A 12,065-nucleotide genomic window follows, 5' to 3' on the forward strand; every position below is an offset into this window, starting at 1 on the left:
TAAAAAACAAAAAACATCCTGGGAAACAGTCTAAGCAGTCAGTTCCTTGCTCTGGGCACATCTGGAAAAGCAGGAGGCCCACAAAGAATTGTCCCCTCCCTCAGAGATGTCTTCCCTCCCACTTAGAACATAGAAGGTGCAGTAAAAGTATAGGTATAGGAAAATGCAGGTGTACACACCTTTATTGAAGCGGTGAAATGACAGTTTTATAGGGTGCAATGTGAGAATTCCAGAAACACTTCACAGTTTATCCACTTTCCTCTGAGTTCCCACAACATCTCTATTGCTACTGAAACACCATCACCAACACCATCAACAAAATAGGAAAAAAAAAATTTAATGGCTTTAAGTCAAATGAGAATTAAAAAATAAATTGTCGGTGCCAGATGTACTGACATCGGTACATAGTCTTCCTACTGTCCATAAACTTCAGGAAGGAAGGAAGGAAGGCAAAGTCTCTGATGTCTCTCCGTAATCTCTTACTGCGCAGATGGTAAGAGGTTGAGAAGAGCACCCGATAGAGAAGTAGGGCTTCAGCACCTCGGAAAAGGTATCGCTGAAAGAGTAGATGTGGGACCTGTCCTTGAAACTGTAGAAGGAAATCACTCCCAGTTCATAATCCAGATAGACGCCAATCCCGCCGGGATCCTCCTTCAGCTCCAGAGGGACAGTGCCCGCGGGGCCGCGGGCCTCGTAGGCCCCCTCGCGCCGGCCCACGTCCAGGAGCCTCTCGGGTCCTCCAAGAGCCAGGCTCTGGGCCTGGGGGCGGAGTCCGTGCAGAGGCCCACGGCCCACGTGGCCCCGCCCACCCGCACCTCCCAGTACCGCCGGCCCCGCCCAAAGCCCCCCAGGCCCAGCACTGCAGGCTCCGCCCCGGACCTCCCAGCTCTGGGAACCCCCTGCCTCTTCCTCGCTAAGGTCGCAGACTTTCTATCCTCTGACACCAGCAGGTCGGGATGCGCGCTTTCGGGGTCCAGGATCACGTCCTCGGTGAACTTCTGAATGATCTTCTGCAGAGCTGAGTGCTGCGCGGGGAGGCTGCAGCCTTCCCGCCGCAGCTGGAAGGAGTAGACCTCAGGGCACTTGAGGCTCTCGCACCTGCCCAGGACGGGCCCGATGCCTCTCAGCAGCTGGGCCCCTGGCAGCACGCTCCGCTCTGTCACCTCCTGCAGGAGGCCGCGGAGCTCCCAGATGTGGTCTGAGAAGGCCGCGATGTTGGCGCCCAGCTGCTCGTGGATGGTGTGCTCCTCCTGGACCAGCCTGGCCAGGGCGGCCTCCTGCTCGCGGTCCACAGCCCGGTTGAGCTGCGCGAAATCCGAGGCCAGCTCCAGCCGCTGACGCTGCACGTGCTCCCGCAGCTCCAGCACCTTTCTGTCCTGGGCTACCAGCAGACCCTGGGCTTCCGCCACCTGCCTCTTCAGAGGCCCCACGTAACCGCCCAGCCTCTGGCGGTGGTCAGCGGCGGCCTCGGCCAGGGGCCTCAGCACATGGCTCCGGTGCTTAGGGGTCTGCGCGCACAGGGCACACAGCACCTCCAGGTCATCCTCACAGAAGAGGCTCAGGACCTGGTCGTGCCGCTCGCACGGGGGACACTGCTGGCTCCTCCTGCTGCTGCTCCTGCTGCTGTGGAGCAGCCTGGCCACCTCGATCATCCTGCCCAGCTGGGTGTTGCTCCTCACGTGCGGCTCCTGGCACGAGTGGCGGCACACAGGACAAGGGAACGTGTCCTCCAGCTCAGCCCAGGACCGCTGGATGCAGCGGCGGCAGAAGTTGTGCCCGCATTCGATGGTGACAGGGTCGTGCAGGCCGTCCAGGCAGACGGGACACTTGGCTTCTGCCTGGAGGCCAGCCAGGGCTGCGGCCACTGCCATTGGGGCTGCACTGAGCTGGGTTTCTCACGAGGCTGGGCTGCAGGGTCTCTGTCCTGGGCTGAGGGTGCGCACCTTTGGGGTCCTTCCTGCTGGGAAGCTGAGGGGCTCCTGTTGCAGGCAGGTGTCCAGAGGGGCTTCCTTCACTCCTTCAGGCGATCGCAGAGCAGCTGGGTGACTAGTACCCTCAGTAGCTCCAAGGCTGAAGCCAAGGTCAGCAACTCTCTTGGTCAGTAAGCAGACACCACTCCAACGTGGTTTTTCCTTCCTGGGGATGGGAAAAAATAATCCTTCTTGTGAAAAGGCTGCTCTGTGTCTTGTGGGCCTATTCACTGCCACTTCCAGGCATCCCCAGATCCTCAGCCCCTCCACCCACCCCCCAGCCACATGGACCACAGGCTGATGGACCAGGTCTGGGACTGTGTGAATCTGTGGGCTTGGGGACAAGAGCCTGGGTGGTAGGACCCCTTAGTCACCTGCTATCTGGGGAGCAGGGGAAAATTACATTGACATCCCTGATTCTAAGAGAATCTGATTAAAGGATAAAAATCCCAACTGCAGTGATTTCAATCTTGTTGAAAATCTCACGAAGCTAGTACTTTTGAATCTGGTGCTTTTTATTTATTTATTTATTTTATTATTATTATTATTATTATTATTATTATTATTATTATTATTTGTCTTTTCTGGGGCCACTCCTGGCATAAGGAGGTTCCCAGGCTAGGGGTTTAATCGGAGCTGTAGCCACGGGCCTAAGCCTGAGCCACAGCAACGCGCAACGCGGGATCTGAGGCGCAACGCGGGATCTGAGCTCATCTGCAACCTACACCACAGCTCACCGAAACGCCAGATCCTTAACCCACTGAGCTAGGCTAAGAATCAAACTGCAACCTCATGGTTCCTAGTCAGATCGTTAACCACTGAGTCACGATGGGAACTCCGAACCTGGTATTTTTTTTTTTTTTTTTTTTGACGTTTTGCCATTTCTTGGGCCACTCCCACGGCATATAGAGGTTCCCAGGCTAGGGGTCTAATCGGAGCTGTAGCCGCTGGCCTACACCAGAGCAACAGCAACGCGGGATCCGAGCTGCGTCTGCGATCTACACCACGGCTCATGGCAACGCCCGATCATTAATCCACTGAGCAAGGGCAGGGATTGAACCCTCAACCTGGTGATTCCTAGTCGGATTCGTTAACCACTGTGCCACTACGGGAACTCCGAACCTGGTACTTTTTCAACCAGATATTTCTGACATTGCTGAATTCATAGTACATCAAGATGTACTTGTCACTTAAGCTTCTCAACTACAGGATCTATCAGCCTGTGTGCCTGAATATGTGGATGGGTTCTATCTGGACTAGAGGAAAAGGACTCTGGGCACCCCCTGCCGAAAACCACTTTTCACAGCAAGCACAGAATGAGACTGAGACCAGAATTGCCATGTGAGTTGAAACTGAGAAATACAGACATACACACACATACGTCTCCCTCCCTGATGATTTGGATTTGTGTGGTCAAGATTCTGGAGAAGACGTGGAAGTTCCCATTAGTAAAGAGGCTTAGAGGGCAACACTCAGGGCTGAGAACTCAAAGAGTCAGACACCACAGAGTGTATCTTATAAACACTCAAACTTTCCCACTGGAATCAGAGAAGTGATCCCAAAGATAGAAGTGAGCATCCCCCCTGCCTGGGGGGGTGGGGGGGCAGAGTCAAGAGATTTAATCACCCCATCCCTGTATGTTCAAGACACTCTCTGAACCCAAAAGTATTAGGACATAATAACACTTTGGAGGGAACATGGGCAAGGTTCTGGGGATGCTGGGAAAAACTTATTTCTTAATCTGGGAGTCAGTTGTAGGGTTACAGGCTCATGAAATTTTCTGTGTGCATGTCCAATAAAAGCAAAACACCACTGAGTATAAAAATAAATTACAGAAAAATTGAATTATAAATTCAGTCTCTTTGGCTGAGGAAACCAATTGTGGTGTCTAGGGACAAGGCCCCTCATGGACTGAGCACCCTAATAAAGAACACTGTCTTTACATGAGCCAAACCCCAGCCTGAATTCCCTCTGAGCTGAACCCCTAGGCTGAGCTCATAGCAGGGACTCAGGAAGCCCAGCCTCTTGCCTCCTCCAGGATCCCTGCTTACCTGATTCTGAGGCTCTGACTGGGTTCGATGGTCCAGGTTCTCACACTGCTCTCCCACCAAACTGTGTGGTCTTGGTTGGGACCTGGGCAATTACATACCCCAGGAGGGCGGGGCTCTTGGGGTCCCACCCTAAAGCCTGAGGCTCCTCCCCCCAGGCAGGGCTGGCACATAGGGCTGGGAGGGTTTTGGGGGAGGGGAGAGACAGACAAGACCCCGCCTAGATTAGATCAGGCAGGGTGGGCCCCTCCCCCCAGGTGGTAACAGGATTGGTGCTGCACCTTGGTGATCAGCCCCTGATCCTCTCAATGCCACTTAACCTCATCTTCCCTGATGAGGCCCTGAGACCTGAAAGGCTCCTTGAGGCTGTCCATTTCCTCCCTGGGGAGGGGAGGTGTGGCTCTAGTGTGATTCCCTGAGCACAAGTTGGGGAAGGTGGTGGGAGCCTGGGGAACAGAGGAATATGAAGGAAAAGGAAAGTGACTGATGGGGGAATAGTGATGTTCTGAGGACTACGGGGCTGAGATAATTGATTGAGAGAGAATATTTACTATGATGGTTTCCTGTGCATAACTGGACACCCATCAGACTTGGCTGCCTTACGTTCCAGAGGAGAGGGCAGGTTAGCTTCCACTCCCCTGACCCCCTTTTTTTTGGCTTCCCTGCAGTACATGGACATATTGAGTTCCAGGCCAGGGATCAGATCCAAGCCCCAGCTGTGACTTAAATTGCAGCTGCAGCCACTCCGGCTCCTTGATCTACTGTGCAGGGCTGGGAGCAAACCTGTCCTAGTGCTCCAGAGATTCTGTTGGTCTTCTTGTGCCACAGAAGGCATTCCTGATTCAATACTTATATATTATAGAAGAATTTAGTGCTACAGATAAATTTGAGGTACCCAGAACCATTCTTATTCCTTAATCAGTTGTTTTGGTTTTTTTTTTTTGGTCTTTTTAGGGCTCCATCTAGGGTATGTGGAGGTTCCCAGGCTAGGAGTGGAATCAAAGCTGCAGCTGCTGGCCTACACCACAGCAACACAGGATCTGAGCGTTGTTGTCTGTGACCTACACCACAGCTCAGTGTATCACAGGTTCCTTAACCCACTGAGCAGGGCCAGGGATCAAACTGGCACCCTGATGATTACTAGTCAGGTTCATAACCCACTGATCCATGAAGGGAACTCCTTTGATTCCCTTGATCACCTTTTATTAATTCATCTTCCTTTTCACCCTTTTTGGTTGCTGTCATTTCACTCTTATATAACTCATATTCAACCAAAAATATGGGCACATTTTACTAAAACCTAGAAAACAAACAAACTCCTTGGTATCATGTAATACTTAATATATAGTCAAAATTCCCAAATAGGCTTATAAATATCTTTTTTAAGTTGGTTTATTCACATACAGATATCAAGAATTTTCATATTTCACATTTAGGAATTTTTTTCATTTCCAAATCTCTTTTTTTAAATCCCAGCATTGATTGGTTGAAGAGATTAGGTCACTGTCCTGTATAATTTCCCACATGTATGTATTGTTTCCTTTAGGGTGATTAAAGTATGCCTCCTCTACTCCTTATATTTTCATAAAGTAAAAGGCTGCTATAAATGCCTTTTCAATTCAGATTCACTGTTTTGTGGGTAGATAATTCACATGTGATGTGGTGTAGCTCAGAAGACATCAAACAAGTGTCCAAATAACATGCGTTTCTCCCATTCAGTGATTGATCAGTGGGTTAGGGCAGTGAAGCCTGAGTGCTCTGCGCAAAGTTCCTACCAGAGGGTCTGCCAGCTGAGTAAGGAGATGCTGAAAAAAGTCCTAGGCATTGAAAGAAATAAATAAAATGTTATTATTATCAAGATATATGATTGTCTTTTAGAAAACTCGGGAAGAATCTAAAGAGAACTTATAAAGCATTAAGGGAATTTTAGCAAGATTATTGTAGAAAATATCAATACATATTTTAAGAATATCCACATGTGAGCAACAAACAGAAATCTGTGGTGTTTAAAGTGAATCTTGAGTTCGAGCGGAGAGCGGACCCCAGAGAGCCCTGAGCGGTTCCACCGCCGCCGCAGGCCTAGTTACGGTCACACTCCTGGAAGATCCGCAGCTGTCGCAGGCGGCCCGAGTCATCATCGCCGCAACCCGGTGCAGCGAGGCCGAGACCCAGCAGCCGCCTGCCGCCCCCGCCCTCAGCGCTGCCGACACCAAGCCCGGCAGGTCCCGCAGTAGCGCAGGGAGTGGCTGCCCCCGGCGGCCTCACATCAGCGGCGCCTGCCGGCGGGGACAAGAAAGTCTTTGCAGCGAAGGTTTTGGGAACAGTAAAATGGTTCAATGTAAGAAACGGATATGGTTTCATCAACAGGAATGACACCAAGGAAGATGTATTTGTACACCAGACTGCCATAAAGAAGAATAACCCCAGGAAGTACCTTCGCAGTGTAGGAGATGGAGAGATTGTGGAGTTTGATGTTGTTGAAGGAGAAGAGAGTGCGGAGGCAGCAAACTTTACAGGCCCTGGTGGAGTTGGAGTGCAAGGCAGTAAATACGCAGCAGACTATAACTATTATAGATACTCTCCACGTCGCAGGGGTCCTCCACGCAATTACCAGCAGAATTACCAGAATAGGGAGAGTGGGAAAAAGAATGTGGGATCAGAGAGTGCTCCCGAAAGCCGGGCCCAACAGCGTCGGCCCTCCGCGGGCGAAGGTTCCCCCCTTACTACATTCGGCGATCCTATGGGCGTGGACCACAGTATTCCAACCCTCCTGTGCAGGGAGGAGTGATGGAGGGTGCTGACAACCAGGGTGCAGGAGAATAAGGTAGACCAGTGAGACAGAATATGTATCGGGCCTACAGACCACGCCTCCGCAGGGGCCCTGCTCGCCAAAGACAACCCAGAGAGGACAGCAAAGAAGAAGATAAGGAAAATCAAGGAGATGAGACCCAGGGGCAGCAACTACCTCAACGTCGGTACCGCCGCAACTTCAGTTACCCGCGCAGACGCCCAGAAAACCCTAAACCACAAGATGGCAAAGAGACAAAGCAGCGGATCCATCAGCTGAGAGAATTCGTCCGCTCGCCAGGCTGAGCAGGGCGGGGCTGAGTAAATGCTGGTTTACCATCTCTACAATCATCCAGTTTAGTCATCCAACAAGAAGAAATGAATACGAAATTTCAGCAATAAGAAATGAACAAAAGATTGGAGCTGAAGACCTTAAGTGCTTGCTTTTTGCCTGTTGACCAGATAACTAGAACTATCTGCATTATCTATGCAGCACGGGGTTTTTATTATTTTTACCTAAAGATGTCTCTTTTTGGGAATGACAAACTTGGTTTGTTTTTGTTTTTTGATTTTGTTTTGTTTTGTTTTGTTTTGTTTTTAAAGCCTGGGAGTTCCCGTCGTGGCACAGTGGTTAACAAATCCGACTAGGAACCATGAGATTGAGGGTTTGATCCCTGGCCTTGCTCAGTGGGTTAAGGCTCTGGCATTGCCATGAGCTGTGGTGTGGGTCGCAGATGCGGCTGGGATCCCGCGTTGCTGTGACTCTGGCGTAGGCCGGCGACTACAGCTCCGATTGGACCCCTAGCCTGGGAATCTCCATATGCCGCGGGAGCGGCCCTAGAAAAGGCGAAAAGGCAAAAAGTCGAAATAAAATAAAATAAAATAGAGCGTTGCTGTGACTCTGGCGTAGGCCGGCGGCTACAGCTCCGATTGGACCCCTAGCCTGGGAATCTCCATATGCCGCGGGAGTGGCCCTAGAAAAGGCGAAAAGGCAAAAAGTCAAAATAAAATAAAATAGAATAGAATAGAATAGAATAGAATAAAATAAAATAAAATAAAAAAATAGAAATAGAAATAAATAAAAGGCCTGGTTTTTCTCAATACACCTTTAAAGGTTTTTAAATTGTTTCATATCTGGTCAAGTTGAGATTTTTAAGAACCTTATTTTTAATTTGTAATAAAAGTTTACAACTTGATTTTTTCAAAAAAATAAGTCAACAAACTTCAAGTACCTGTCAATAAAGGTCTTAATTGTCAATAAAGTAAAATAAAATAAAGTGAATCTTTTACCTTTACATCAACAATTTTCATGAAACTAAACATAAAATGCAAAAATTTGGGAAATCCTGTGAAATCAGATTGTTATGATCATTATACAACTACAGATGTGATAAATTCATTTGAGTAATAAAAAAATTTGATGAACAAGGTTACAAATTAGCAAAAGAGATTAAAGAAGACCTTTAGAAGTATAAGAGTATATCACCCACCTCTGTGGACTGGATGACCCATATACCCAAATGTTTCACAGTTATCTCCAATGGGGATTATAGCGTCAATGAAATAGCGAAAAAGATCCACAAGGACATAATTTTAAAAATCTGATATGATTTTACTTATTCTTTAGGTACATTCAGGAGTAAACTAGAGAGGAAAATCACTGTCAGAAAACTTATTTTAGAAGCATGGATAGGAGTTCCCATCATGGCTCAGCAGTAGCAGACGCAACTAGTATCCATGAGGGTGAGGTTCAATCCTTGGCTTTGCTCAGTGGGTTAAACCATACCATGAGCTGTGGTGTAACTTGCAGACTTGGCTCGGATCCAGAGTTGCTGTGGCTGTGGTGCGGGCTGGCAACTGTAGCTTTGATTCCACCCTAGCCTTGGAACCTCCACACTCCCAGAGTAGACAACAACAATGCAAAAAAATGAACTGCATAAGGAATAAGAATGAAGAATTGTTCTGAGTTACCTAAAATTTATCTGTAGCACTAAATTCTTCCATAATATACAAGTATTGAATTAGGAGTTCCTGCTGTGGCACTCAAGATCAATGGCATCTCTGGAGCATGGGTGCAACCCTAAAAAAAAAAAAAAAAAAAAAAAAGCATGGGTAGCTAATAAGTGCTTCAAAAAACACTGCTTCTTTTTTTAAAATTTTTATTTTTTATTTATTTATTTTTGTCTTTTTGCCTTTTCTAGGGCGACTCCTGCAGCATATGGAGGTTCCCAGGCTAGGGGTCAAGCCACAGCTGCCAGCCTACACCACAACCACAGCAATGTGGGATCCAAGCCACATCTTTGACCTACAACACAGCTCACAGCAATGCCTGATACTCACCCACTGAGCGAGGCCATGGATTGAATTGCATCCTCATGGATCCTATTTAGGTTTGTTAACTGCTGAGCTAAGAAGGGAACCCCTGATTAAATATTGTATTTATATTTATTTTGAATTAATTAATTTTCTTTTTAAGGCCACGCTTGTGGCATATGGAAGTTCCAGTGCCTACACCACAACCATAGCAATACCAGATCCAATCTGCATCTGCAACCTACACTGCAGCTTACAGCAATGCCAGACTCTTAACCCACTGAGAGAGGCTAGATATTGAACCTGCATTTTCATTTTAGCTCATTTAGACAATCCTTTTTTAATCTTATTCAATGAATTTATTACATTTATAGTTGTACAATGATATAGCATTTCCATCCCAAACCCCCAGCATCCTCCCACCCCCCCAACCTCTCTCCTTTGGAAACCATAAGTTTTTCAAAGTTTGTAAGTCAGTAGCTGTTCTGCAAATAAGTTCACCATGTGCTTTTTTCAGATTCCACATGTCAGTGATGGCATTTGATGTTGCTGTCTCATTGTCTGACTGACTTCACTTAGCATGATAATTTCTAGGTCCATCCATGTTGCTAAAAATGCTGGTATTTCTTTCCTTTTAATGGCTGAGTAATATTCCACTGTGTATATGTACCACATCTTCTTGATCCACTCCTCTGCCAATGGACATTTAGGTTGTTTCCATGTCCTGGCTATTGAAAATAGTGCTGCAATGAACATCGGAGTACATGTGTCTTTTTGATTCATGATTTTCTCTGGTTAGATGCCCAGGAGGGGGATTGCTGGGTCAAATAGTCATTCTATTTTTAGTTTTCTAAGGAATCTCCATCCTGTTTTCCACAGTGGTTGCACCAATTTACAATCCCACCAACAGTGTAATAGGGTTCCTTTTTCTCCACATGCTGTCCAGCACTTACTGTTTGTAGACTTTTTGATGATGGCCATTCTGGCTGGTGTAAGGTGGTACCTCCTAGTGGTTTTGATTTGCATTTCTCTAATAGTGATTGATGTTGAACATCTTTTCATGTGTTTTTTAGCCATCGTATGTTTTCTTTGGAGAATTGTCTACTTAGATCTTCTGCCATTTTTTTGATGGTTTTTTTTTTTTTTTTGGTATGGAGCTGCAGAAGGTGTTTATAAATTTTGCAGATTAATCCCTTGTCAGTTGCTTCATTTGCAAAGATTTTCTCCCATTCTGTGGGTTGTCTTTTTGTTTTGTTTAGGGTTTCCTTTTTTGTGCAGAAACTTTTCAGTTTAATTAGGTCCCATTTGTTTATTTTTGTTTTTACTGTCATTACTCTAAGAGGTGGATCTGAGAAGATGTTGCTGTGGTTTATGTCAGAGGGTGTTTGGCCTATTTTCCTCTAAGAGTTTTATAGTATCTGGTCTTGTATCTAGGTCTTTAATCCATTTTGAATTTATTTTTGTGTATAGTGTTAGGGAGTGTTCTAATTTCATTCTTTTCCATGTGGATATTCAGTTTTCCCAGCACCATTTATTGAGCAGGCTGTATTTTCTCCATTGTATATTCTTGCCTCCTTTGTCATAGATTAGTTGTCTGTAGGTGTGTGGGTGTAATTCTGGGCTTTCTATCCTTTTCCACTGATCTCTATTTCTGTCTTTGTGCCAGTACCATATGGTTTTGATGACTGTTGCTTTGTAGTATAGTCTGAAGACAGGGAGCCTGATTCCTCCAGCTCCATTTTTCTTTTTCAGGATGTCTTTGGCGATTCTGGGTCTTTTGTGCTTCTAAACAAAGTTTAAAATATTTTGTTTGAGTTGTGTGAAAAATGTCCTTGATAATTTGATAGGGATTGCATTGAATCTGTAGATTGCCTTAAGTAATATAGTCATTTTATAATATTGACTCTTCCAATCCAAGAGCATGGTATGTCTTTCCATGTATTTGTGTTGTCTTTGGTTTCTTTCATCAGTGTCTTATAGTTTTCAGAGTATAGGTCTTTTGTCTCTTTAGGTAGGTTTACTTCTAGGTATTTTATTCTTTTGGATGCAATGGTAAACGGATTGCTTCCCTAATTTCTCTTTCTGATCTTTCACTTTTCATTTCTTTCATAGAAATGCAGTAGTGGCTCTGGCGTAGGCTGGCGGCTACAGCTCCGATTGGACCCCTAGCCTGGGAACCTCCATATGCCCTGGGAGTGGCCCTAGAAATGGCAAAAAGACAAAAAAAAAAAAAAAAAAAAAGGAAAAAGAAAAAGAAAAAAATTCAGTTGATTTCTGTGTATTAATTTTGTATCCCATGACTTTCCAAATTCATTGATAAGCTCTATCAGTTTTCTGGTAGAGTCTTTAGGGTTGTCTAGGTATAGTGTCATGTCATCTGCAAATAGTGATAGTTTTACTTCTTCCTTTCCAATTTGGACTCCTTTTATTTCTTTTACTTCTCTGATTGCTATGGCTAGATTTCTAAAATTATGTTGAATAGTAATGGTGAGAGCGGACATCCTTGTCTTTTTCCTGATCTCAGTGGGAATTCTTTCAGCTTTTCACCATTGAGAATGATATTTGCTGTGGATTTGTCATAGATGTTTGCTGTATTAGGTTGAGGTATGTTCCCTCTATGCCCACTTTCTGAAGGGTTTTTATCAGAAATGGGTGTTGGATTTTGTCAAAGGCTTTTTCTGTGTCTATTGAGAGGATCACATGGTTTTTATTCTTCAGTTTGTTAATGTGGTGTATCACACTGATTGATTTGTGGATATTGAAGAAACCTTGCATTCCTGGGATAAATCCCACTTGATCATGATGTACAATCCTTTTAATGTATTGTTGGAGACAATCCTTGAGCCTGCTGCTGTGTAAGCCACTCAGAAGTTTGCCTGAACACGTGAAGACATTATCAGAGACATTCAAACTACAAATGAGGAATATCTATCAGATGGTCACCCCC

The 12,065-nt window shown here is 45.9% G+C and overlaps 1 protein-coding gene and 1 pseudogene across 1 annotated transcript; one reads left to right on the forward strand and one right to left on the reverse strand.

The window, feature by feature from the left end:
• Positions 430-4,120, reverse strand: LOC102163398 (putative tripartite motif-containing protein 75). The gene is made up of 3 exons (XM_021100525.1): positions 4,022-4,120; positions 816-2,136; positions 430-759 (listed from the first exon to the last, which is right to left on the reverse strand). Exons 2-3 carry the CDS (start codon positions 1,869-1,871, stop codon positions 430-432), a joined length of 1,386 nt encoding a protein of 461 aa, XP_020956184.1. The 5' UTR covers positions 1,872-2,136; positions 4,022-4,120.
• LOC102163521 lies at positions 5,719-7,362 on the forward strand (annotated as a pseudogene).

The sequence above is a fragment of the Sus scrofa genome, chromosome 8, assembly GCF_000003025.6.
Source record: "Sus scrofa isolate TJ Tabasco breed Duroc chromosome 8, Sscrofa11.1, whole genome shotgun sequence".
Taxonomy (NCBI): Eukaryota; Metazoa; Chordata; class Mammalia; order Artiodactyla; family Suidae; genus Sus; species Sus scrofa.